The 25764-nt window shown below is 32.2% G+C and overlaps 1 protein-coding gene across 1 annotated transcript in view; it reads right to left on the minus strand.

The window, feature by feature from the left end:
• LOC126734888 (ATP-binding cassette subfamily C member 4-like) overlaps nucleotides 1–25764 on the minus strand; it is a 36604-nt gene that overhangs the window by 4432 nt on the left and 6408 nt on the right. Inside the window, exons 8-20 of the mRNA XM_050438719.1 lie at nucleotides 22404–22561; nucleotides 22207–22346; nucleotides 21836–22151; nucleotides 13957–14118; nucleotides 13726–13907; nucleotides 13250–13558; nucleotides 6872–7094; nucleotides 6595–6819; nucleotides 6358–6538; nucleotides 2382–2654; nucleotides 2172–2328; nucleotides 1945–2115; nucleotides 1766–1888 (exon numbers count right to left, since the gene is read on the minus strand). Of these exons, the coding sequence (XP_050294676.1) occupies nucleotides 1766–1888; nucleotides 1945–2115; nucleotides 2172–2328; nucleotides 2382–2654; nucleotides 6358–6538; nucleotides 6595–6819; nucleotides 6872–7094; nucleotides 13250–13558; nucleotides 13726–13907; nucleotides 13957–14118; nucleotides 21836–22151; nucleotides 22207–22346; nucleotides 22404–22561 (2620 nt within the window). The remainder of the gene's footprint in view (nucleotides 1–1765; nucleotides 1889–1944; nucleotides 2116–2171; nucleotides 2329–2381; nucleotides 2655–6357; nucleotides 6539–6594; nucleotides 6820–6871; nucleotides 7095–13249; nucleotides 13559–13725; nucleotides 13908–13956; nucleotides 14119–21835; nucleotides 22152–22206; nucleotides 22347–22403; nucleotides 22562–25764) is intronic.

A 25764-nucleotide genomic window follows, 5' to 3' on the forward strand; every position in this document is an offset into this window, starting at 1 on the left:
TCATATTGTGGGGAGGGCAACTTTTTACCGATTGCACCGAAAGCCTGCGACTATTTTAGAATTTTTTCGCATAGAGTGAGGAACTGTTTCAAAGAATTTTAAAAACCATTGATTTGATAAATAGAAATTTAAAGAAAACACAAGGCTCAAACTAAATAACATAGGAAGTTATCACGATGGATGCCACATTAAGAGACTGCAACCTTTAGTTTTATATTCATCAAAATTGGCACATGCCTTGTACTAGATTTTAAAACTTGTTGGTACATATTGTAAAATTCTTTTTGATTTGAACAGGGAGACAAACATGATGATATTCTCCGAAATCTCTTCTTTTCAAAAAAATATCATGCATCCAAAATCTCCTACGCTTTTCTACCGATTCTACTTCAGCACAGGCTACTGCAATCATAACATCCTCTTCATAATCTGAGGAACTACTAATTTTTTTTTAAAAACGCTTCTAACGGGAGCTTAATAACAATACTTCTATAGGCTCGAATAGCCGAACCACTTTTAAACGTCGTCGTGTCTTCGTTCTACCGATTGTATAAGCGCTAGTTACGGACTGAACGGACCGAACTGACCGAGCCGATCCGATTCAGGGGGCGCCCTCCTTAAAAGCTATTGTACCGACATTTATCGGATATAGGGATCGGACTCTTCTAAATTCCATTGATTTATATTTGTAGGTTGTACACGAGTGTCCAATATTATGAGACTCGAGAATAATTATCTTCGCTATTTTGAATTGTTGGATGGTTTGCTAAGTTAGACCGATAAATTTTGCTAAGCTTGCACCTTAAACACTTGTAAATATTTACATGAATTTATATTTTATATGATTTTTAATAGTTGTAGCTTGTGGTAATTTTAATCTAAGTTTGGTACCTACAACTGACAAAATATTAGTGTTTAAACATTTAATTATAATACTGTGACATTAATTGAACTTGTGGAGCAATATAAACAAACATTTAATTTTTTTTTAACAATATATGCATATTCATTCATACAATATATTCATATTCACTAAAATGATTAATAAATAATAGCCTTTTGTAACTAATCGCTTAATACACAAGTTCTACCTAAAAACCAAAATGTTGCCTTAAATGTTCGATAAACGGATTGCCATGTACAAGAGAACAACGACACTTAAGCGGATTTAAAAAAAATCGATTGATGTATCATTAAAACTGTAAGTGGTGTAAGGGCAATATTGTATTATTAGATAAAAACAATTTACTTACGAACTCTATTGTAAACAATAATTTAAGATACAGAGATCTACGTACAATCATGTGAGTGATATGGAGAATCCAACAAAGTCAAACCATCTAAATTTAATTAATCAAGTATTAATATTAACTATGAAAATCTTGCAGCTTATCTAGACTTAACAAGTAACATCGAATTTGACATTATAATATCATTAGAAACGCATACAATTAATAGCTTGGGTAGATTCAAACTGAATCGTTATGATGTTTTTAAAATGAAAGCCAAATCAATCAAGTGTGATGGTACCATAGTTTACATTAAAGTCATCATTATTCCATAAAGCTGAAAATACATCTGTACAAGTTTTTAAGAATTTCACTAATTAAAAGTCACATTAAGTACCCATCTTAATTGCAATGTATAGCTTGAACAGGATGTACAGTAATTTCCAAAAGCACAATACAACACCAATATAATTTTTTTGTAGAGACTTAAATATTAATATTTTGGAACATATGGTAACTCAATAATGTATTCTAACCTGTGTGCAATCGTAATAACCGTTCGATCTTTAAAAGCGTCTCGAATTGTCGACTGAATAAGAGAATCCGTATGCTGATCTACGTTGGCAGTAGCCTCATCCATTACCAAAATTTTGTTATTTCTACAAAAAACAAACTGTTTAGTCCAAGGCCTAAAATTTGAATTAGGAATACCTACCTGACAATGGCCCGCGCCAAACAAATTAGCTGCCTCTGTCCGGCACTAAAATTGGCTCCTCCTTCACTGACCGTCGCGTTTAAAGATACACCGCTCTGTTTTAGTTCTACACGTTCCAATGCTTTCCATAATTCCTCATCCGAACATTTTTCGAACGGATCCAGATTATACCTGAAGCAGTTCATAAAGTTAACGCTAAAAATTTACGACCCGAAGGAAAATTCCACCTTAGACTAGCAGAGAACAACGTAGGCACTTGCGGTATAATCGAAATGGAAGACCTCAACGCCTTAAGTCCTACATTGGCGGTGTCCAACTCGTCGATTTCCACTCTGCCCTCTACCGGTGCGAGGCGAAACAACGTGGCCACCAACGATGACTTACCTATTACAAATTTAATTACGAAAAGGTCAAAGGTATGTTAAGTTTGCACCCACCAGCACCGGTTCTACCAACAATGCCAACTTTCTCTCCGGATCTAAGCTGAGCGTTTAGATCTTTAATGGAAGGTGGTGCGTCTGGGGTGTATCTTAGATAAGCATGTTTAAAGGCCACTTGGCCAGTGCGGGGCCAATCTGTGGGCGGTCGATGGGCAGGCAGCGGGTCCCAAGGGCCCTCTTGTTCCAAACGGGTGTACTGAAGTACTCGCTCCACGCTGATTATATTGGAAGAAACTTCGGCGGATTGACGTACGCCGTATTGAAGCATCCCTGAGTTTTAAGAAATTAATTTATCAATCTCGTATATTTAGGTAGGAAAACCTAAATCAGCGTGAACTAACACAATTAATAAATTAAATGCAAAAATATAGTAAAAGGAATAAACAAATGGAACAAGAATTAATAATCAATTTGTCAACCGCAGAAAATCAGAGGAAACGTTTTTGTTTATAAAGCGCCATCTGCCAATCAGGAAATACTTTTTCGAAAAAAATCATAACTTTGGCTGCATGGTAATTGAAATTTGCCAAGACTATAGCACTCACGTGTTATAGTCTTAAACTCTATACTATAGTCAGACACCTTGATAATTTTTTTTTAGTATTTAAGTTATAAGCTATCTAAGAAAAAATTGATAATAAGTAAGTTGCGCACGAGATATCAAAAACATAGCTAGCAAACGAATTGGAATTTTTAAGAATAAAAGTATTTTTTTTCGAGCACCTAAAGGTACATAATAGTGATATTTCGAACCTCTTTGGGGGCAAAAAAAATGAGGAAAACAACTCTTCAACGTGATGTAGGTTTAAAAAAAAATTCTTATCAACATTGTCCAAAAACGTGAAATTTATATATACCGTCCTAAAGAGTAAAAAAAGAATAATTAAGAAAAACATGTCAAACTCTTTTAAACGCGATTCCTCTGAGTTTTTTTAATTTAAAGTACCCTTATTTCGTCAATATTTTCACATTTTCCAAAATAAGTTTTTAATGGTCCCCACCTAGCAATCTCAAACTTTAGAAATGTAAAAGCATGGTTGTTGATGGCTTCAATCTGGCCGATGTACAGTGATCAATTTGCTCGTTTTTGAGGACTGACTCTTTAATGCATTTGAGAAGAGTGCTCAAGTCAATGCAATTTAATTTCAAGTTGCGAGCATATGGATTGAGGGATTATATCATAGTGGTTAACGAATTTTCATACCAGTAGAAAACGTAGTGTCAGAAACAATAATTTATTTCGCACCAAATGTGTTTTATTACTACGAGTATATTTAGTTCTGATTGTTCATGCAATATTTTTTATACTGTCTGTTTAATAATGTCTTGTATGTCCGGTCTGTTCTGGATTCTGCATCCCAGGTCCTATTAAGAAGGGTCCTTTCTCTGTTTAAGTACCATACAAATTATAACCATGCCATGGCTTTCATTTCATGGCATGTTTAATTTGTCTTTTAAATAATTTTAATTTTTATGTTTTTAAGGTAAGTCACTTTAACTCTGATAATGAATAGCAGCAAAACTATATTATATAAGAAGAACAATCCGTGAACGCAGATTACAAATTTAGTTTTTTACATTTCAGTATTCTACAATTAGTCCAAGTAACTAAAAAATGCATTTTTCTGAAAAACGTCTATTTTATACAAATTTTGTGGAGCTAGTTGAAGGTATCAACCTAAACTCAAATGGCTGGTATAAGTTAGTTTTATGCTACCGAAAATATAAATCAAGATTATGATTTTTAAAGTCAGCATTTGCGATTAAGGACATTTCATATTTGACTTCTAAAAAATGACTGCAATGTATAGAGCTCCCCTGTACATGGTAGCACTTTTTCCATAAGAAAACGTTGGAAATGGTTTGAAATAAATTTCGCTTTTTTAAACATATATGTCTTTCAGGAACTAAAAATCGTTGTGTGATGTGCCGAGGTCAACTTCTTAAATTTTTTTTTTATAAAAATGTCTAATATCCTCAATATGAGGCAAATCCAGTTGACACCTGAGAAAATGTTTTGGAAATAATGACTTTTCACTGTCTCAATAATTATTATTTAATATTTATGTAAATAGTGTTTTCTCGGTTTTGGAGGAAGGAGGTATATATGGTTTGGCTGATGATACTGTGGTTTTAGTAAGTGAAAGTACGTACATACATTTGAAGTCTACCTTCGAAAAATCTGAGATAGCAAGATCAAAAATTAAGAACTGGTACAAATTTGTGACTTTTGCGTTAACTCAAGATACTCTCTTTAATACTACGGTCTCTAATATTTTACAGTTCATAAGCCTGTAAGTTTGAAAAAAATAAAGAAAAGAAAATGTTAAATATTTGAAAAATTTTATCACAAGAAAATAAGAAAATTAATGTGTAAATTTTATTAGCCAAGGAACATCCTGGACATTACTACTTTAAAAATTGTGTATTTTTCGATGGTGGAATCTATTGTCAGTTATAGTTTAATTATATGGCTAAATGCCCTAAAAATGTCATGAATGCCTTATGTGTAATTCAAAAATATATTATCAAAATCATTTACTTTGAAAACAAAAGGCGTTTTCTGTGGAATAATATGATATTTGAACCATTTTTGTAGTACCAATAGTTCCTGGGCTGGAAACAGTTTTGCTTGTCAAGACCCAATGTTTACCAAATTGGGGTTTATGGAATTCATTTTAACATTTGAATTTATTATTCTTGGACATTTTTCCTATAATTTTCCAAACCATTTAAGATATTTTTGCAATTCCCTTGCATTATATTATAATTTTTTAAGGACATTCTGTAAATCAATTCTATATAAAAAAAATTCGATCGTAGGTGAAAAATTAGCCTAATTGGAACAATTTTGTTCTCCAAGTAACTTTTTTCTAAAAATTTTTGTAGTTGTTTGAGATCAACTGGAACATTTTTTGACATTCTTAAATGCAGTTTTCACTAAGAGAAAGAGCGTTTGCTAATGAATAATTTGATATACGAACCATTTTTTTGGGTCTGGTACTTTCTGAGCTAGAATCAGTTTTGTCCATCAATGTTTATCAACTTGGGCTTTTTACAATAAATTTAAAAGATTAAATTTTTTAATTATTATTATTTTTCCCTACAATTTTCAAACTATTTAAGATATTTTTGTAATTCCATTATACTGTAAAATAAGATCATTATAGATGAATTCTATATAAAAAATTAGATTGTAGGTCAAAAATGTTCTTGTTTTTTGAGAATCACTGAAAATGTTTTTGAGATACTGAAGTACAGTTTTTATTGAAAGAAAAAGTGTTTCCCAGAGAATAACTTCATATATGAACCATTTTTGTGAGTCTAATACTTTCTGAGCTAGAACCAGTTTTGCCTGCTGCAATCTAATGTTCACCGAATTGTCGTTTTAATAAATATAATTATTTTTTAATTATTCTTGGACATTTCTCTCTATAACTTCCAAGCTATTAAGAATATGTTTGTAATTATTTCACCAAATAATAAAATACTCTTTTTTATATGAATTCTATATACAAATTAGATTCTAAACCAACAAATAGTGAATAATTTTGGTTTTGCGGTAATTTTTTGTAAAATTTTCTGTTTTTTTTAGGAGCATTGGAAAACATTTTGAGATACTTAAATGCATGTTTTTACTGAAAGAAAATTATTATTATCGAGTTTTACGAAAGTGGTGAACATTGGGAGCACACATAGACATTTAATTTACATTGCTTTCAAACTGGGAACTTACAGTTTCTTTAATAAATTGAAATTTGAAATATTTAACAATCGTAGAGTGTGCAACCTGGATTTTTCACACATTTTAGGATTGAAAACTGCATGTTAGAGTATACCTAATACATGACAAAATTATAAGGCATATTCATCTCTATTTTGCAACCTTTGTTGCTCTGTTTGACTATTATTGTCAGATATATATAAGTATATATAAATCTTATGTTTAATATATTATATTTTATAGATTTACCTGTAAGGATCATGCTCTGTGCAATCACTAGTCCGACATTACCACTGACGGTGTTCTCATCTTGAAAAATCAAAAACTGATAAGTCACTAGTGCTAAAAACAGTGAGCTAATGATATCCAAATAAAATCCGAGCGCTTCGCTTGTTGCGATAAAAAGACACCATGTTGATGTATGTTGATCCTATCAAAAAATTACACTTTAAATTATGAAATAAAGTTGAAGAGACGATATTGTACCTGTAAAGTGTCAAATTCTTGGATAACCATATTCTGGGCCTTAAAAGATCTTATGCTCGTCATCCCGTATAAACTAGCAGAAACGTGAGAGAAAACTGGAGCCTTAGTGGCCCCTTCTAGTCGCTTAATATCTTGGGCCGAGGAAAGATACACTTTTCTCGCCCAAATGAAGAAATATCCCAAAATGATTGCCGGTATTACCATCCAGGGGCTTACAATAAATACCTAAATCGATCATTTTTGGTATAATTTTTTTGTATACTATATTAAAGCTTACCATTCCTAAAATGCCGCTCATAACCAAGAAAATTTGTACCGTATCGAGAATACATTTGGGCAAAACCTCGTCGACCGCCCCCATATCCTTCGAGAATCTATTTAAGATTCTACCGGAGGGATTGCTGTCGAAAAAGGCCATCGGGGCTTTTAAAATGTTGCCGAACATTTTTTTGTGTAGTCGCTTCGAGGCTTCCATACACACTTTGTAGAAGGCTACGGATCTAGAGCAAAAAGTTCAAAGAAAGGCAAGTTATCATACTAATGCTCTTTACGTGCTAAGTGTAGTGCAAAATTTTATAATAAGGAGCAAATTTAGGAAGGATAGATTTTTTTACACTGAACGTTTATATTGTGACAACTCAATTTTAAATGTGCCTCAACTTTATTTTCTACTGTCATTTTTTATTATAAAAGTCGTCAGATTAAAACAGTTTCGAATCACTCAACACAAGACAAAGAAGAAATCTATATGTACCAATTCAACGTTCAACCTCAAGTCAAAGATTTGCAACTCATGTACTATATGTATCGAATTTCTTTGATAATAGATTTGGAAGGTACTGTATTGGAAATAGAGGTCCTGCCAGGTGGCCAGCCCGGTCACCTGACTTAACAACGCTAGATTTTTTCTTGTGGGGACATTTAAAGGGACAAGTTTACACTAAAGAGCTAGCAAATTTGGAGGATTTAAAAAACACAATTACACGTGCTTGTAGAGCAATTCCGGAAGAAGTAATAAGAAGCGCCTGTAGCACTGAGCTAAAGGTACGAACTCTGTCAAACCGAGAACGGTCAACAACTTGAAATTTTTTTTAAAGAATTTAAATATCATCATAACAAGCAATTATCTCAAAAACCATCAATATTTGACAAATAGTGTATACATTTTTTATGTAGAATTAAATGAAAAGCAAAAATTTGGTAAAATATACAGAAGATTCCATTAAAAAAAACTTACTTGACAATGAAAACTTTGTTTTTTTTTGAGACACTCTACACATTAACGAATACTGTTGACACAATTAGTATTTCGAAACAAACACTTTTTTTCATATCATATATAGGGGCGAAAAAAATCGTGTAGAAATAGAGTTGGGACACCCTGTATAGTGTAAATTTCTTTTACACCTGTATTAGTACTAAATTGTAGTGACACATACCATTTCGTTTTCCTAGATGTATCAAACTATATATTGAACACTTCAGTTCTTACTTTTGGGATATTTTTAAAGTATTTTTGAGCTGGTTCAATTTTTCAAGTCATTTTTTCAGACTTCGTGTTCCTGTCAGTCTAATAGAGCTGCCAAAAAAAATTAGAAGACACCTCAACTCTCTGGAAGAACTTAAGTATGATAAATGTATTTTCCAGGCATTTGACGTATTTTTTTTTAGATTTCAAGTTCCTTGTAGGTATTATAAAAGTACCCAAAAAAAAAATAAATTAAAGAAACGTCAACTATTCATTAATTCTGTTTTTAAATTGCAACTGTCTATGAAAAGTGTAAAATTGCTTCGACTGTATAAAAAAGTTATGAGTAACTTCAAATTCCTGGAAAAACTTAACTATGATGAAAGCCTTAGTCTCATCAGTCTGCCTCTTGAAATTTTATGGGAATTTTCTTACTAAATCTGGGTAGTTAAAACTGCCTATTTTTTTCCTAGATACTTGAACTATAGTTTAAGTCGTTTTGATTGTGTTTAAAGTTTAAATGCCTCTAAAAAGGGTAAAATTAAAATCTAAAAAATTAAGAGTAACTTCGCCTGTCTCGAGTTTCGAGTAGTTTAGACCCTGCTTATTTTTTTCTCCCAAGAAGTTGCAGTAGTCTGTGGGTCAATTAAAGTATTTTTTAGATATTTGACATAATTTTAAGACTTCCGGTTCCTTGTAAGTCTAATAAAACCCAAAAAAAAATAAGAAGAACCTTTAATTGATCATTAATTCCAGGCAGTTGAGGTCATTTTGATTGCTTTTAAACTTCAACTGCCTGGAATAACATAATTATGAAAGAAATTAAAGTTGCTTGGTATTAATTAATTTTTGAGACATTTAAAGTAGGGTAGAGTGCTTCAAGAGTGCGCACTTAAGGTTTAATCAGGTAAAAAATCCAAACGAATTGCGTTGAAAATATATATTTTTTTATTTATAACTGTTGATACTTAAACAACAAAATAAGGTATAATTCGCAAACTAAACATCGGTACTTCAACAGAAAAAATTAAACTTAAAAAAAAAAGTGATTTTGCGCACTCTTATAAATCCGCTTTTTAAGAGTACGCACGCAATTTTATGAACATAGGTCACATGTATAAGATCCAGAACCCTCGTAGGCACTGCATTTTTCATGCCACCATTCAGCACACAATATGCACTCAATCCAGTCTTCTGTAACAGGTTCTTTAAATGTTTCGTTGAACCCTGGACAGCTCCACATTTTCTTATGAGGCGGTGATTTTGGCTTCTTCAAAACAGCTTTTCCATTTTTCGGTGTCTTCTTTGCCTGTCTGAGGTTCACGGCGCATTTTCTTTTTAAACTCTCTTCCGAAAGCTCTTGTGGTGGTGGTAGGTTATCGCCCATATCTAGTTTGACTATGGGTTTCGGTTTTTTTTCTCTTTTTCTTCAATTAGTTGGTCCTTATATAAGGAGCTGGTGATAATTTCCGACTTTTTGCTTCTGCGACTTGTTGACCTGAACGTAATTGATTTGGGTAATGGACAAATTGTTGTTAATTTAATATAAGGTGATGATGTTCCAGGAGTGTTCGATAAATCAAATGTTTTGGTTTCTGGCGCTACAGCAACTGTTTGTTCCAAAGTTGAAATGATTGCAGATGTGTTGGAAACCACCTCTGTAGGCTGAGGTGAATTTTTCTTAGTAGGGGAACTCTCAAGAACAACAGTTGGACTGTCAAGAACTTTGGAAGCATTTTCAGAGGCTAATTCAGAGATTTGATGAGGTTGAATATTGATTTTAGATGTTGAGTTACCAGCGACTTCTAACTGAATGTTTGGCGCTTCTACTTGCGTAGCTATTGTAGCTGTAGCAGAATTTTATCGTTCTGTGACTAAAGTGGCCACGAAGTCAGCTTCGGTGAATATATCATCATTAAAGGGACATATCCCTGTCACTTTAAAACCTTCTTTCAAAAAAATCATTAAAATATGCAGGTGCAAATATTGAAGCAATTTGGTAGACCGTAATTACCCGCCCTGGATGGTTCGTCAACCATTTTTCATACTCGTTGGAATAAAACTTTTTTAACGGACTAAAAAAATATCGGTCAAGTGGCTGCATACGGTGGCTACTATGAGGAGGAAGTGTTAATGCGATAATGTTATATTGTCGAAAAAAATCGACTGCTGCAATAGAACAATGGGAAGGTGGTTATCCATTATCATTAGTATTGGTTGTTCCTTTGTTGGCTTAGCATGATCTCGAAAATGTGTGGCATAATCAACAAACAAATCCTGATTGATGAAACTACTATCAGATACCATTCCAATTGAAGATGGCGGAGCTCCGGCCAAAACTTCTACCTTCATTCTTTTACGTGGATATAAAAATGCGGGAAGAATAAATTGTCCACTAGCACTCATTGCACATACAACAGTAACATTGATTCCCCGTTCTGCGTTTGATATTTTATTGACACCTGGCGACGCTTGTAGCGGTGGGTTGCCTTAATGTAACATCTTTGTGCCGTTTTAAAAATCCACGCAGCCAGCTAAGTTATATTAAAACGATCTTTTAATTTGTTTTTTTTCAGCGAACTCAAATGCTAGACTTCTTAGAGCTCTAGAAGTTAACCCGTAAAACATGTTGCCTATAGTTTTAATATAATTACACAACTCTTCTTCCATTTCTGCTGTTAAGGTAATGTCGAATCTTCCCAGTTTTGTAGCTACAGTTATCCTTTTTAGCCTTTTTCTTAACGTGCTTTCCGCCATTCCGCCAGGATTTTGCCACGCTTCTTATACTTTCTCTATTTTCAATCCTCTGTCTTGCTGCCTCCATAACCGCCGGTGAGCATACGGCACGTTGAGAACTTCGTGTTCTGCCAGACATGCTGAAACACACGAAAAAAAACGTTTAATCCGTTAGAACAAAAAACCTGGTTTGTAAGAGTGCGCGCGTACTCTTACAATATTAATGATTGCGCACTCTTACAAAACGAGCATGTTTTAAAAAGCGCCAGTGCTGCCTCCATCTTGGTTCGAAATTGTAAACAACGGTATGATTTATACGATTCTTCAAGGTTTATTGTAAGCATACAAAATACAGAAAACTACAGTTGTGTACCATATCCAAAATGTCAAAATATAATAACAAAACAGATAAAATTCCTTAAACTTACCTAATAACGTTATTATCGCTGTTTATTTGCTTAAAATGCACAAGAAACATGCAGACACTCCTCTTAATCAGTACGAACTAACACCTTGTTGTTGTCGACGACGTACTCTTATTGACCGCGCACTCTTAGAACACTCTACCCTACTTTCCGGACATTTGACATATTTATTTCAGACTTTGAAGTTCCTTAAAAGTAAATTTAAAACTAAACTTTAGTGACTTCTGGTTTTAGGTTTTCTTATTATATCGTTTTATCGAAAGAATTGGATCCTATTCTTGAATTTTCCTTCACAGTTGAAATTATGAGATTTTGATTAGCCTTAGAAGAGATTAGAAATTATGAGTTTTTTGTTGCCAAGTCTTATATTTTTTAAAGTATTATACGAGGGTTGCTGTTTATATTTTGAGCCTAATAATAAGAGCATAGTATTTCATTGTCGAAAATGGCTTTATTGTTTTTGAAGTATTCTTCATGATGAGATCAATAATACACTTCTACTTTGATTGAGGTACCTTCAAAACGTGATTTTTGAATGCATCAATGGCATTTTGTTCTTGGTAAGTGGGAATGAAAAGATGTCAAATAGGTAGTTTTATCAACTGAAGTTCATCACTGTTATGATAAAGAATTATCCCTCGCATTGTAAGCCTAATAAGATTGTCCAAAAATAAAAATAAAAAGAAACTCCCAACTGGTCATTAATCCCAACCAGTTGAAGTCAGTTTGATTGTTTTAAAACTGAAACTGCTTGGAAGAAATTAATTATGGTGAATTTTCTTCAACAATCTGCTTCTTTTACAAATTCTGAGTAATTAAGCTGCTTATTTTTTCCTAGGTAGTTGAAGTATGTTTTTGGGAATTAAAAGTATTTTCCAGGCATTTAACGTAATTTTTTTCAGACTTCAAGTGCCTCGTAAATTTAATAAAACTGCCAAATAAAATTAAAAAAAACTGCAACTGCTCGTTAATTTCAAGCAGTTAAAATCATTTTAATTGTTTGTAGACTTCTGCCTGTAAAAAGTGCTTAAGAAAATTAGGAGTAACTTCAATTGCCTGGAATAATTTAACTATGATGAATTTTCTTTACCAATTTCCCCTTTTAAAATTCTAGAGGATTTTCTACTTAAAGCTATTTTTTTGTATATTTTTGAATACTATAATTTTGAATACTTAAAGCTATTTTTTTCCTAGGTAATTGAATTATGTTTTTGAAGACCAGGCATTTCACGCAATTTTGTTCAAACTTCAAATTGCCTTCAGATTCCTTGTAAGTCTAATAAACTACCCAAAAATATAAGAGAAGGAACTTCAACTGCTCATTAATTCTACGCATTTGAAGTCACTTTGATTGTTTTAAAACTTCAACTGCCTGTAAAAAGTGTAAAGTTGCTTCGACTTGTCTGAAAAAAATTAAGAGCATCTTCAACTGCCTGAACTATGAATGAAATGAATAGAACTTAACTATGATAAATTTATCTTCATCAATCTTCCTTTTGAGATTTTTTTGAGCATTTTCTTTATAATTCCGAGCAATTGAAGCTGCTTATTTTTTCTTTCAGGCGTAGCTGAAGTATTTTTTGGGAGCATTTAAAGTATTTTCCAGACTTCAAGTTCCTTGTAAGTCCAATAAATCTGCCCCAAAAAAAATTGAAAAGCAACTTAAGATTAATTTCAGTGGATAATTGCTTTGAAAAAAAATTGTGAAGAGACTGAAAGTGAATGCAAGAACTAAACTATGACAAATTTCCTGGAATAACATTTATGGATTTCCTTTTTCCTTCACAACAATCTGATCCTTGAGATTTTTGAAGAGCTTCTTAGTCATTTTAATCATTTTTGAGCATTTGAAATATTTTTCAGGCCAGTAAGTAGCGAAAAATTGCTTCAAATGTCTCAAAAAATTGAATGGTCTTTTAATAGCAAAATTTTTAAAGGAATTCCATTATTATATCTTGTTCTTACTTTAGATTGTATACCATTACCTTGAAGTTATATTTTTACCAATAATATGTTAAATAATTACCTGGCACTTGTAAGAATAACAGCCAATAAAATCAAAACTGTATAAATCCAAATGTAGTAGACCGTTGACTCCATCCTATCACCCTCATTCCCTTTTGAGGTCATATTGTCAATAATCGACGTTTTATTGTCATTTAAAGCTAATTCGCTACCGTTATTCAATTGCGGGAATAGAGTTGTCATGATCGTTGTGACCTCAGTGTCGTTATCTAATTGTAGTAAATCTGGTAATACTGTTGTTCCGTTTAGAGAGCTCGAATTCTTTAAATTGTCATTTATATGTTTGTGTCTTAATTCCTCTTGGTTCGTCCTAAAAAAAGATTATAAACTAATTAAAATAGTAAAAATACATACTAATCTTATTTAAAATGGTTTTTAAATTGTAAAATATTAGTTGTCTTTATCTAACTGTTTCTAAATATTATAATGTGAATTTACTTCAATATAAACTGTTTTAAAATATTTCCCCATACCTACCAATGGGTAACCCATAGATCAGACGCGTTGCACATCACTTGAGCGATTAACATAAGCAGCATTAGCCCCGCCAAAAGAATATACGGAGCTCCGGCCCTGTAATATTCTAAATAGGTAGATGTTTTGATCTCCCCTTTCTCTAATAACTCTTCGGTTTCGTCTGGTTCTGATCCAACCATGCTCTATAAATGTACTAATTAGCTGGTTTATTTCATGTTGAATGTTTCTTACAATAACCGAAGATATCGACTGAAGTCGCTCCCTTTTATTGACTTTGGCGATTTCTTCGTCTTTTTGCTTCTCTTGCTTCTGATGCTGCTGCTCGACTTCTTTTGAGAGGGTCGAAATGTCGGATTCTAACTCGTCGAAGGTGCCGATTTTGTCTATTTTGCCCTGGGAACCGATTTTGTTATGATATATAAGTGAATAATGGTGCAAGAATATACAAATATAAATTACATCACATTTGACAATTATGTTTTCTCTAAATGTTGGCCTATAAAAAGTTGGAAGCATATATGTAATTTTTGTTTTTCCCAAATAACTATCCATTTTTCTTAAGATCCTGCGTAATTTTTGAAAAAGGCTGACAAAGGTGTTCAATCAAATTAATCAGAGAATCTAAGTGACATATTCTCAAGTCATTCCGTTATGAAATTATCAAGTAGAACATTGTCACTTTATTTGGAAAGAAATGTTTCACAAAAAAAATCAATTTTGCTTAATACACAGTGGATTTCACCAAAAACGCAGGAATATGTGTCCAATCAAATTAATCAAAGAATCTAAGTATTAAATAAGTATTTCTGTTGAGAAATTACTAAGTTATAAGGACATTGTCACTTTGTTGAAAAAAAAAATCTCAAAAAAAATCAAATTTGCTCAACCCCCTGTATATTTCTCAAGAAACGCAGAAATAGGAGTCCAATCAAATTAATCAAAGAATAAAAGTACACATTTCCACGTATTTCTGTTAAGAAATTTCCAAGTTATGAGCACTTTTTTGGAAAAACAGTTTTTTTCAAGAAAAACAAATTTTTCACAAGTACCTGCATATTTCTGAAAAAAACGCAAATAGGTGTCCGATCAAAGTAACCAATGAATCCTTCTTAATTTCATCAGCATTTTGTCGCTTTTTTTAGTAAAACATTTTTTTAAGAAAATCGATTCTGTCACTCCTTATACTTTCAAAAAAACGCAGAAATACGTATGCAATCAAATTAATTAAATAAAGAATCTAAGAACAGATTTTAACGTATTTCCTTTGGGAAATTTCCAAATGATAAGCGCTTTGTTACTCTTTGAAAAAACAGTTTTTTCTCTGAAAAATCAATTCCTTGTATTTTCTCAAAAAACACAGTAATAGGTATGCAGTTAATAATTAATGAAAAAATCTAAAGACAAATTTCCACATATTTCCGTTAAGAAATTTCCAGCTTACGAGCACTGTATATTTTTCAAAAAACGCGAAATAAGTATTCAAATAAATAAATTAATCAAAGAATCTAAGTACAGATTTTCACGTATTTCTGTTAAGAAATTTACGAGTTTGAGCATTTTGTCGCTTTTTTGAAAAAACAGTTTTTTTAAAGAAAATCAATTTTCTCAACTTCCTGTATATTTCTTAAAAAATGCAGAAATAGGTATCCAATCAAAGACTCTAAGTACAAATTTTCAAATATTTTCGTTGAAAAATTTCCAAGTAATAAGCACTTTTTGGAAAATAATAAATATATATAATCAATCAATTTTTCTCAATTCCCTGTACGTTTCTCACAAAACGCAGAAAAGGTATCCAATCAAATTAATGAAAGAATGTAAGTATACATTTTCAGATATTTTCGTTGAAAAATTTCGTTGAAAAACTTGGTGTTTTTACAAGAATACTGTCAGTTTTTTGATTAGAAAGAAAATCAATTTTATCAACTTCCTGTGCAATTTCCAAAAAACGCAGACATAGGTGTCCAATAAAATTAATGCAAGAGTTTTAGTACATATTCTCAAGTGATTCTGTTAAGAAATTATCAAGTAGAACATTGTCACTTTATTTGAAAAAAAAAATATTTCTCAAAAAAAATCATTAATCAATTTTTTTTAATTTCCAGTAAATTTCACAAAAAAACGCAGAAATAGGTTTCCAATAAAATTATTCAAAGAATCTAAGTATTAATTCTTAAGTATTTCCATTGAGAAATTACCAAGTTATAAGGACATTGTCACTGTTTTGGAAGAAAAAAATTAAATTGCTCAGACAATATTAAATTTTCTCAGCTCTGTGTATATTTCTCAAGAAACGCAAAAATAGGAGTCCAATAAAATTAAGTACAAATTTCCATGTATTTTTGTTAAGAAATTTCCAAGTTATGAGCACTTTTTTGAAAAAACAGTTTTTTTTTTAAAGAAAATCTATTTTTCACAAGTCCCTGCAAATTTCTGAAAAAAACGTGCAAATTCTCACGTATTTCCGTTGAGATTGCTTTTTTTAGTAAAAATTTTTTTTTTTAAATCGATTTTGTCCTCCTTAACTCCTTAAACTTTTCTCAAAAAAACACGTATGCAATCAAAATAATTAAATAAAGAATCTAACAATAAATTTTCACGTGTTTCCTTTAGGAAACTTCCAAATTATAAGCACTTTGTTACTCTTTGAAAAAAACAGTTTTTTCTCTGAAAAATCAATTCCTTGTATTTTGTCCTTCCCTTTTCTTAAAAAACACAGAAATAGGTATGCAGTTAATAATTAATGAAAAAATCTAAAGACAAATTTCCACGTATTTCCGTTAAGAAATTTTCAAGTTACGAGCACCTTGTCACTTTCTTGGAAAAACTTGTTTTTTTCTAATAAAAGAATCAACTTTTCTCAGCTCCCTATATATTTTTCAAAAAACGCGAAATTAGTATTCAAATAAATAAATTAATCAAAGAATCTAAGTAAAAATTTTCACGTATTTCTGTTAAGAAATTTACGATGAATATAATTACTTTGTGCTAACATGGGGATTTCCTTGAATGTATCTCAGTACGTATTAGTTAATATTTTCTTAAATTCTTCTAATTCGTTGCCGTTGAAATGAAGGCCGAAAACTATAGTAGACATTCAAAATAGACCGCAAGCAAATCCAGAACTTCATGGTTCGTAAAACGCATTATTACGACAATAGTTATACCAAAGTAAGCGAAACTATTGACAATTGGAGCTATATTTATGTTTTGATCAAATGTTTTTTTTTGTTTCCATGAGCTAATAATTACCAAAAAAAAATTTCTTTTACCTAAATTTAGGTTAGGAATAACAAATCGAAATGCGATTTTCGCGAGCCTGTTTGGGCATCATTTAGCTACTTTTTCATGAAAAAAAATCATACCAATGCAATTCATTTTGTTGAGAAAGTTTACCATTTCTGTCGCAATGTTCCAAAAAGCCCTCTGGCGGCGACATGTGACTCTAACAAAACTTCGAATACTAGAACAGTTAAAGCCCAAGAATGGCTCTTTTTAAAGAACACAATTGTGTTAAAGTCGACTAAGCCATTTCTAAGATACAGGGTGTTTTTTACGAAAACATTATTCAACCCCCCTCCCCACCACTTTATTCTCGGATAGCAAAAACTGTCGAACAAAAAAGTTTCAGATTGTTCTCTACTTTAAAGATCAAGTATTTTTTTGTTAGGTTAAGATATCGAAATTCACAAAAACTTTACTTTTTTAGATGTATGATCGCAATAACAACCTCCAGCGGTCATTTTAGAAACTTAAAAAATATTTTCCAGGTTTTTCTCTTGGCCGTTTTAGTAATAATATTTTTTACCGCAGGCCTCTGCGATGAATACGTTCCGAGATATACAGGGTGGCCATTTGAAGACGAAACAGAGCCTATTTTGGGTCCCTCAGAACACTTGCGAAAAAATCCTCGGACCCGTCAATTTTTGATTCAAGGGGGGACCATTCTTTTGCTAGTTTCGCCCCCCTGAGGGCAAAGCCCTAGCGGGGGTGACAAGGGCTCCCAAAATTTTAAATGGAACGGGGGGTCGAGTGATACCTTATTTTGAAGGTATTTTTATGTGGATTATAACCCTAAAGTTTTAAATCGTTACTATTTGCCTAGTCGATACAGGGGCTACTAAAAGTTACAAAAACATGTCAACATTTTTTATGAAAAAAAATGCTTGTAAATTTAGCAGTTAAATAAATACAAAAAAATTTGTTCTCCTACATTGTGAACCGTACTTTCTGTTGTTTTTTTTAATACCCGTAGGTATCTATGCCAATTCTGCAAGGGAACTCTTGGTTATTGTTGAGACTGTTATTATAGCAACATTTTGAAGTTTAATAGTGGTTGTCAATTACTGCTGTCAGATCATAGTGTGTCAAACAAATAGCTCTTTAAAGTTAGTTATAGTTGGATCAATGGATCTTTGCGTTTACGTCATCACGTGTTCAAGGTTGATGTTTATATGAATCAATCAGTTGTCAAACCAGCATCAGTGGCGGCGGCATGTTTAAACTTCAAAAAAATAATAGGTTTTCATGTCCAATTTCCGTGGGCGGCGATTTTCGCCAGAGATGAAATCTGCGATTCTTTGAAATTTGTTTTTAGTATATTGTCACTTTTAGGGCAGCTAATTTATTTATAGCTATTTGCTGTCTATTTCAACCTGCTGTTCTTTATTATATATACACTGGTAGAATATTTCTTTAAATTACTCACGTCTTTTCTAGTTATAAATGCAATAGGTACTTCATACACCAGTGTCTTTTAGGACCTCATAAAAGTTATCATAAGATTTGTTTTTACTTCACAATAAAATATTTATAACAATTTTTAATAAAGAAAGATTTTCATCGAAAATAGACAGTATTCATATTATATAACAATAAATTTCCATGAACTGTATTCCTTTAAAGCTCATGAAAAGCTTTGTATAAAGGTTTGAGACATAATTATAATGTTTTCATGAGCGTTTTAAACAAAACCATTATTATTTATTTTATTGCAGTCCTATTTCTAAAAACAAGTTATTGTTAAAAAAAAACAAAAAATTAATCATTTGTACCTCCATTTAAATTTTTCTTTTTTTTTTTACAAACAAGAGATGTAGGTAATAAGAGATATACTTATTATGATAATATGCTAAAAGAAATTGAGCAACCCGTATATTATACCGTAACCCAAACCAACCCAACCCAAATATTCTTACACCAAAACATTTTTTTCAAAACAAGTTTTTTCTCATTGAACAAAAAAATATCAATAAGTTTAAGATAGAAAATTCAATTATGAATAATCACTGTCACTATCTTCCGAGCTAGTTTCACTGTTTAAACTAATCAGAATTTGGGGTATCTCTTCAATAATGACTTCCCTATCATACCAGTCCTTGATTATTTTTTCAGTGTGGCAAACCTTAGCGTTCCATACTTCTGGTGTACATTTCTCTAATGATTTTTTCCACATATCCAGTACATTTTCATCTTTATGAAAATGTAAAGAACTTGTGTCTTTATGAAAGAACTATTTGTAAAACAGAAAAAGGTTTGGCAAAAAACTATTTCAAAAGAGCTTCAACCAAACACAAAACATAACAATGAACAGTAAATAAGAAAACAAAACAAGTCAAATTTCTCTAAAACTCTTTGGCAAGGCAAAGCAAAGTCAAGAACATAAACAAACATGGTTGCTTGTGGTTGCAGACGAAGATCTAAGATGTACAAAGAATTTTCCACAAAATGTACTTAACATGAGGTGTTATTACAGAAAATTCTAAATTAAAACTTGTTATATTTACAAGCCGTGGTTTCCTTCGTTCATTAGAAGAAAGTTATTTTTTTAATATCTAAACATAAAACATATATTATACCAGTATACTTCTATATAAAAAATTTATTATATTTAGTACATTTTTGCGAAAACGGGCACCCTCCCGGAAGGAAATAATCGATTTTAAAACCCGACGGGGAGCCAATGATGTTGAAAGTTTATCATAGATATGCGATCGAATGTTTGTCCTTGTCTAACTCATAACTGTCGCTCCGACCGTAGGTCGAGTATTTTGAAGACTTACGTTCTGTGCTCTTTCTCATTTGATTTGTCTAAATTAGAAAGAGAGCGGATGAGAAACAATTGTGTTGAGTTGAATGATAGTTTAGTGACGTGAACGCAAAGATCCATTGATCCAACTATAGTTACAACATTGAGTGTGATAATGGTTTATTCACTTGCTGAAAGAGTTGAAATAATTTCTCTTTTCTTTGCGAACAATGAAAATGCTAATAGAACTGCCTAGCTCTTTAACACACTACAACACCCTAATCGACAGGTCCATCGCAAGTACATTTTGGAATTGGTTCAAAAATTTAGGGAAACTGGGTCTGTGGCTAATAAAAAGCGCGAAATGTATAATCCAGTGGTGAATGAAGCTTCAGAAGTAGCTATTTTAGGCCATATTGTGCAAGATCCTACACTGAGCACAAGGAAGTTATCAACCGTGTCTGGTATTAAGAGAAGCAGCATTCAGAAGATATGATATTTAAAAAAAAACAAGTTTCATCCGTACAAAATACATCTCGTACAAGAAATAAACGAAGACGATTTTGATAGGCGAGTACAATTTTGTGAAACTATATCTGAACAAGCCGCCAATGATCCACACTTTCTATTTAATGTATGTTTTTCTCTGACGAATGCTCTTTTTTCCTAAACGGTACTGTGAATCGTCACAACTGTCGCTATCGGGCTGATTCAAATCCCAGAATATTTCGTGAGGTGCATACACAACATCCTGAAAAATTAAATGTTTGGGCTGGCATTTTTGGTAAACATATCGTAGGCCCCTTTTTTTTACCTGGCAATTTAACAGGAGAGATGTACCTGGAGCTATTAGAAAATACAATTCATCCAGCATTAGTGGAGATACTAGAAAATAACAACGAGTACTTGAAAAATCGCCTAGTATTTCAGCAAGATGGGGCGCCACCCCGCAAGGGTTCGTCAATATTTGGACCAAACGTTTCCAGGACAATGGATTGGAAGAAGAGGAGCTATTGAATGGCCTCCTCGTTCCCCGGACTTAAGCCCGTTAGATTTTTTTTTATGGGGCCATTTAAAAACTAAAATTTATGCTAATCAGCCAACATCGCTAGACCATTTGCGACAAAGAATAATTGATGAATGTCGTCAAATCACCCCAGAAATTTTGCAAAATGTACGGGAAAGGTTTGAACAAAACCTGTATTATTATTGTATGGAAGTCGAAGGCCAACATTTTGAACATTTACTTGATTGATTTTATCTTTAAGCCCTTTATTTAAAATTACACTTTTTAACATTTTTTGCAAGTTTTATTAGCCCCTGTATTGACTAGGCAAATAGTAACGATTTAAAACTCTAGGGTTATAATTCACATAAAAATACCTTCAAAATAAGGTATCACTCGACCCACCGTTCCATTTAAAATTTTGGGGGCCCTTGTCACCCCCGCTAGGGCTTTGCCCTCAGGGGGGCGAAACTAGCAAAAAAATGTTTCTCCCTTGAATCAAAAATTGACGGGTACGAGGATTTTTTCGCAAATGTTCTGAGGGACCCAAAATAGGCTCTGTTTCGTTTTCAAATGGCCACCCTGTAGTACCTGACATTCTTAGTTGGCCACCTTGTACACATTTTTAAATATTTTTATTAAGAAAGTACCAAGGTTTAAAGACATTGTCACTTTTTTGGGCTGTTTTTCTTAAAAAAACTCAATTTTACTCTACACCCTTTATATTTCTCAAAAAACGGAGAAATAGGTGTCCAATCAATATTTAATCAAGGAATCGAAGTAAAAATTTCCACGTATTTCCAGGTTGTGAGCACTTTGTCACTTTATTGGGAAAAACAGTTTTTTCCTCAAATAAAAAAATTTTTCTCAACTCCCTATATATTTCTCAAAAAACGCAGAAATAGATATATTAATTAAAGAATCTATGTTCACATTTTCAAGTATTGCGTTGACAAATTACCAAATTCTAAGGCACTTCAAAAAAAAATTATTTTTCTTATCTCTTTGTTTATTTCCCAAAAAAACACTGAAACGGACATCCAAATATTATAATAATTAGTTTACAACATACTTACATTATTTAAGACGATAATCAAATCGGCACCCTTAAGGAACTGCACTTGATGCGTGACCAAAATCCTGGTTTTCCCTTTTAAATATTCCTGGATGCATTGCTCGAATAAGTGATTTGCCACATGGGCATCGACCGCACTTAAGGGGTCGTCTAATAAATAGGCGTCCGCCTCCCTATACACGGCCCGGGCAAGGGCGACCCGGGCCCTTTGGCCCCCACTTAGGGCCGAGCCCTTTTCTCCTACTTGCGTCTTATCACCGAAGGGCAACTCGTCAAAGTCTCTTTGTAAGGCGCATACTTGGACCACTTGTTTGTATCTTTAAGATTATTTAAATTATACATATATAATAAATAAATAAAAAGTATGCATACCTCTCCTTTTCATGAGGCAAACCGAACAAAATATTCTTTCTCACATTGGAGGTGAACAGCCAGGGTTCTTGTGCGGCATACGAGATCTTACTGGGAGCCTCTAAGTGACCCATATTTAAAGGTAATTCTTTTAGAATCACCTGAAAGATGTTTAATGATAAATACGGTGAGATGTTAAACAATTTTTGGTAAGTTACTTGTAGCAGAGAGCTTTTTCCTGACCCAACCGGTCCCACGACGCAACAAAGGGTTCCAGGACGAATTTCCAGATCTATATCCGATAATGTTTGCGCAATTGGGTTTGGTAGCCAACTGGCGCGGACTTTGACTAATTTTATACCGCTTGATGGTGTTTCTAAAGAAATTATGCAATAATTATTATTTAAAGTTCTACTAATGTTGAAGATTCTTGCTGGCTTTTTTAGGAAATTTTCACGAAAAAAAATTGAATATTTTTGAAGAGTATTGATTTCCTAATAATTTTATATTTGAAAGTCTTTTGGGCCCCAAAACCTTTTTGAGTTAGAAGAGGTAATTTAGAAGACAAGAAATTACTACTTTTTTTTCTTAGCAGTAAAAATTATACACGGTGTCTCGAAAGAATGGAATATTGCAATTTTCTCGACAACCCTGTATTTTTCTCAAAAACGATCGGAACCGTCAATTTCTATTTATTCTTAAGCATTTCTTTCTGTAAAAAATTAATATTCGATTCTACGTAAAATTCTAGACACATTTTATGTATCAATGTCCTATACTTAAATCTAACCGTTTTTGGCGTATTGACTTTCGAAATATGAACAATTTGCACATTTAACATTTTATCAATTTTAAGATTTGGATAAAGAAACGGAGTGCTTTGAAGAATAACTTAAAAAGGTAAAGTGTCAATGTCATTATCAACGAGTACAATACATAAAACGATTATTACTGAAGCTGTGACTATTATTTTGTAATAAATGGTGTATTTAACGGAGCAGCAACGAACTGATAGTCTAATAATGGTTGGTTATGGTGATATGAAAAAGAATCAGCGAGAGGTTTGCAGGATATTTAACGAAAAACATCTAAATATGCACACCCTTGTACATACACCTTTACGTAATTTGTCAAGAAATCAAAATTTTAATAAAAATTCCGATATTTCAAAAATTGGATTTCCTATGTACAAGAACTTCTTAAAAATGAAGACGTTATGCAACCAGATTTCTAAATTTTTTAGACATTATAATATTAGAGATGAAGCTACATTTTTATTAAGCAGGGAGGTTAACAAACAAAATTATCGTCACTGGTCTCAAGAAAATCTACATTGAATTATTAACAATACCCAGTATCAAACAGTATGGATCTTAGGACCATATTTTTTTGAAGAAAATCTAAATGCAGATCTATATTTAGATTTTTTATCATCAGAATTAATTCCTGCTTTAATAGTTATCTTTCCAAATCAAGAGGATCCGGATATTTCGCACCAGGACAAGGACAGTGTACTTTAATGAAGTCTTTCCCAACAAGCGGTTTGTTTTCTATATGGGCTAGATAAGGCATAGATTAAGGAAAATACATACTAGCTAGTCCTCAAAATATTGAGGATATAGCAAGAAATATATCGTCAGTGAGAGTTCGGGACTCATACAACATTTCTATGATAAGCTAGTTTTTGTCAAGTAGTTACTTCGTTGTCAAGAGTGGATACTTCGAACATTTGCTATCGATACTTCTTTTTTAATTTTTTTGTTTCCTGTATATTATTTGATTTAATACTGTTTGGCATCATGTGAATCTAGAATTTGAGGAAAAACTGACCAATAAAAAACTCCCATTTTTGACTCGCCCTGTACAATATTTGCATTAAAAAAACTGATTAAAAAAAATAAAATCGACGGGTCCGAGCTTTTTTAAAAAATATACGGGGTTGTCGAGAAAATTGCAATATTCCACTTTTTCGAGACACTCTGTATGAAAAAATGTAACCCAGTTAAATTATGTATAATAACTAGAAAACCAAGCCTTAATTAAAAAACTTATCGAAAACTGGTTTAAGAATTAGGTGTTAATTGGATAAAGAATAACATATTTTTGATTTTTTATATTAAATTTTAGTTATTTCCGAAATTCGGTGCTTACTAAAAAGCCGTTTAAGAATTTAAAAAAAAATAAAATATTTCTTATATTTATTAATTTAATCAAAAGTACTTTTTAAATCTGGTATAATTTGATTAAGCACCATATAAAGGCCTACGGCTTTAAATAACACCAAAGTACTTTTTTTTTATTTTGAGTTTTTTAAGGTTTTCTAGGAATATTCAGATTTTTGTTAAGTTTCTAAATGGTAACAGACTTAACCAATTGAATTGGTAGAATCTGTTGGAAATTTCGAAATGCATTTTGCAACATCAAGATTTTTATTCATTAGTGGACATTTCGGGGCATAACTTGGAAATTAGTTAAAATATATTTATTATTTTTACATAAATAGAGACGAATTTGAGGGTAAAAACGTAGTTCTGGATTAAGGATTTGGGTAGTTAAGAGCAGTTTTGGTTAGGCTGTCTTTTTTTAAATAAATTTTTACTATTCTTTAGAATATTCTTACTAAATAACTGAAATATTCTTAAAAAGGGTATAGCCAAAAAAACACCTTTTCTCACCAAATAAATTCATATAAGAACGTTCTTAAAGCCTCAAAAACTCTCTGAGTTAGAGGCAATTTTGTCAACCAAGTCCAAGAGCCACCAAAATTGAAACTTGGAACATCCAGATTTTTATTGATTAGTGGACATTTTTGGGCATAATTTACGATCCACTTAAAATATTTTCATATTTTATACATTAATATCAAAAAGTTTTGAAGGGTAAACACATAATTCTTGGTAACCCTTAGTTACCTCTCTACAAGACAGCAATGCGTAAAGATACAGTACTAAGATCCCTTCTGTTTACACTTTATATAAACGAAGTTAAACTATCATAGAATACGGTTATGTGAAAAGAGCGATTTTAGATTAGAAATTACTTAACAGTAAGCGTTAACAAAACTAAATTTATGACTTTTCACTTTCAATTTTAGAAATCAGAACCAAATAAATATAAATGTTTTTAGCTACACAAATATGTTTATTAAAGGTGAAATCATGTTTTTGCAAAGAAACGTATTTGCGCATTTTAATCTTAATAATTTATAGGTTTTATTACAGTATAGTATAATTCCTCTTAACCGGTCGACGGATTAACCGGCCTGTTTACAACAGCCGAACGCAACGCAATATTTTCCAAGAAATTCACCGGCGAGGCGATTCGGCTGGGATTTCCCCGTTATTACGGGGAGATCCCTGTGAACTGAACTATAAACGATGTTGGATAGGATTATTTTGTCGTTTTGATCAGTTTGGTTTGTTCTTGCTGTGGGTACGTACAAAACATAACTATATTTCCTTAACAATGAGCGCAAAGCGCAAAAGAATTGTGGTTTCGATGGATACACGTTTAAAAGTGTTAAAGCGGATTGATAATGGTGAATCTGTGCAGAATTTAATGTTGGAAAAAGCCTGTAAA

This window comes from Anthonomus grandis, chromosome 4 (genome assembly GCF_022605725.1).
Source record: "Anthonomus grandis grandis chromosome 4, icAntGran1.3, whole genome shotgun sequence".
NCBI lineage: Eukaryota > Metazoa > Arthropoda > Insecta > Coleoptera > Curculionidae > Anthonomus > Anthonomus grandis.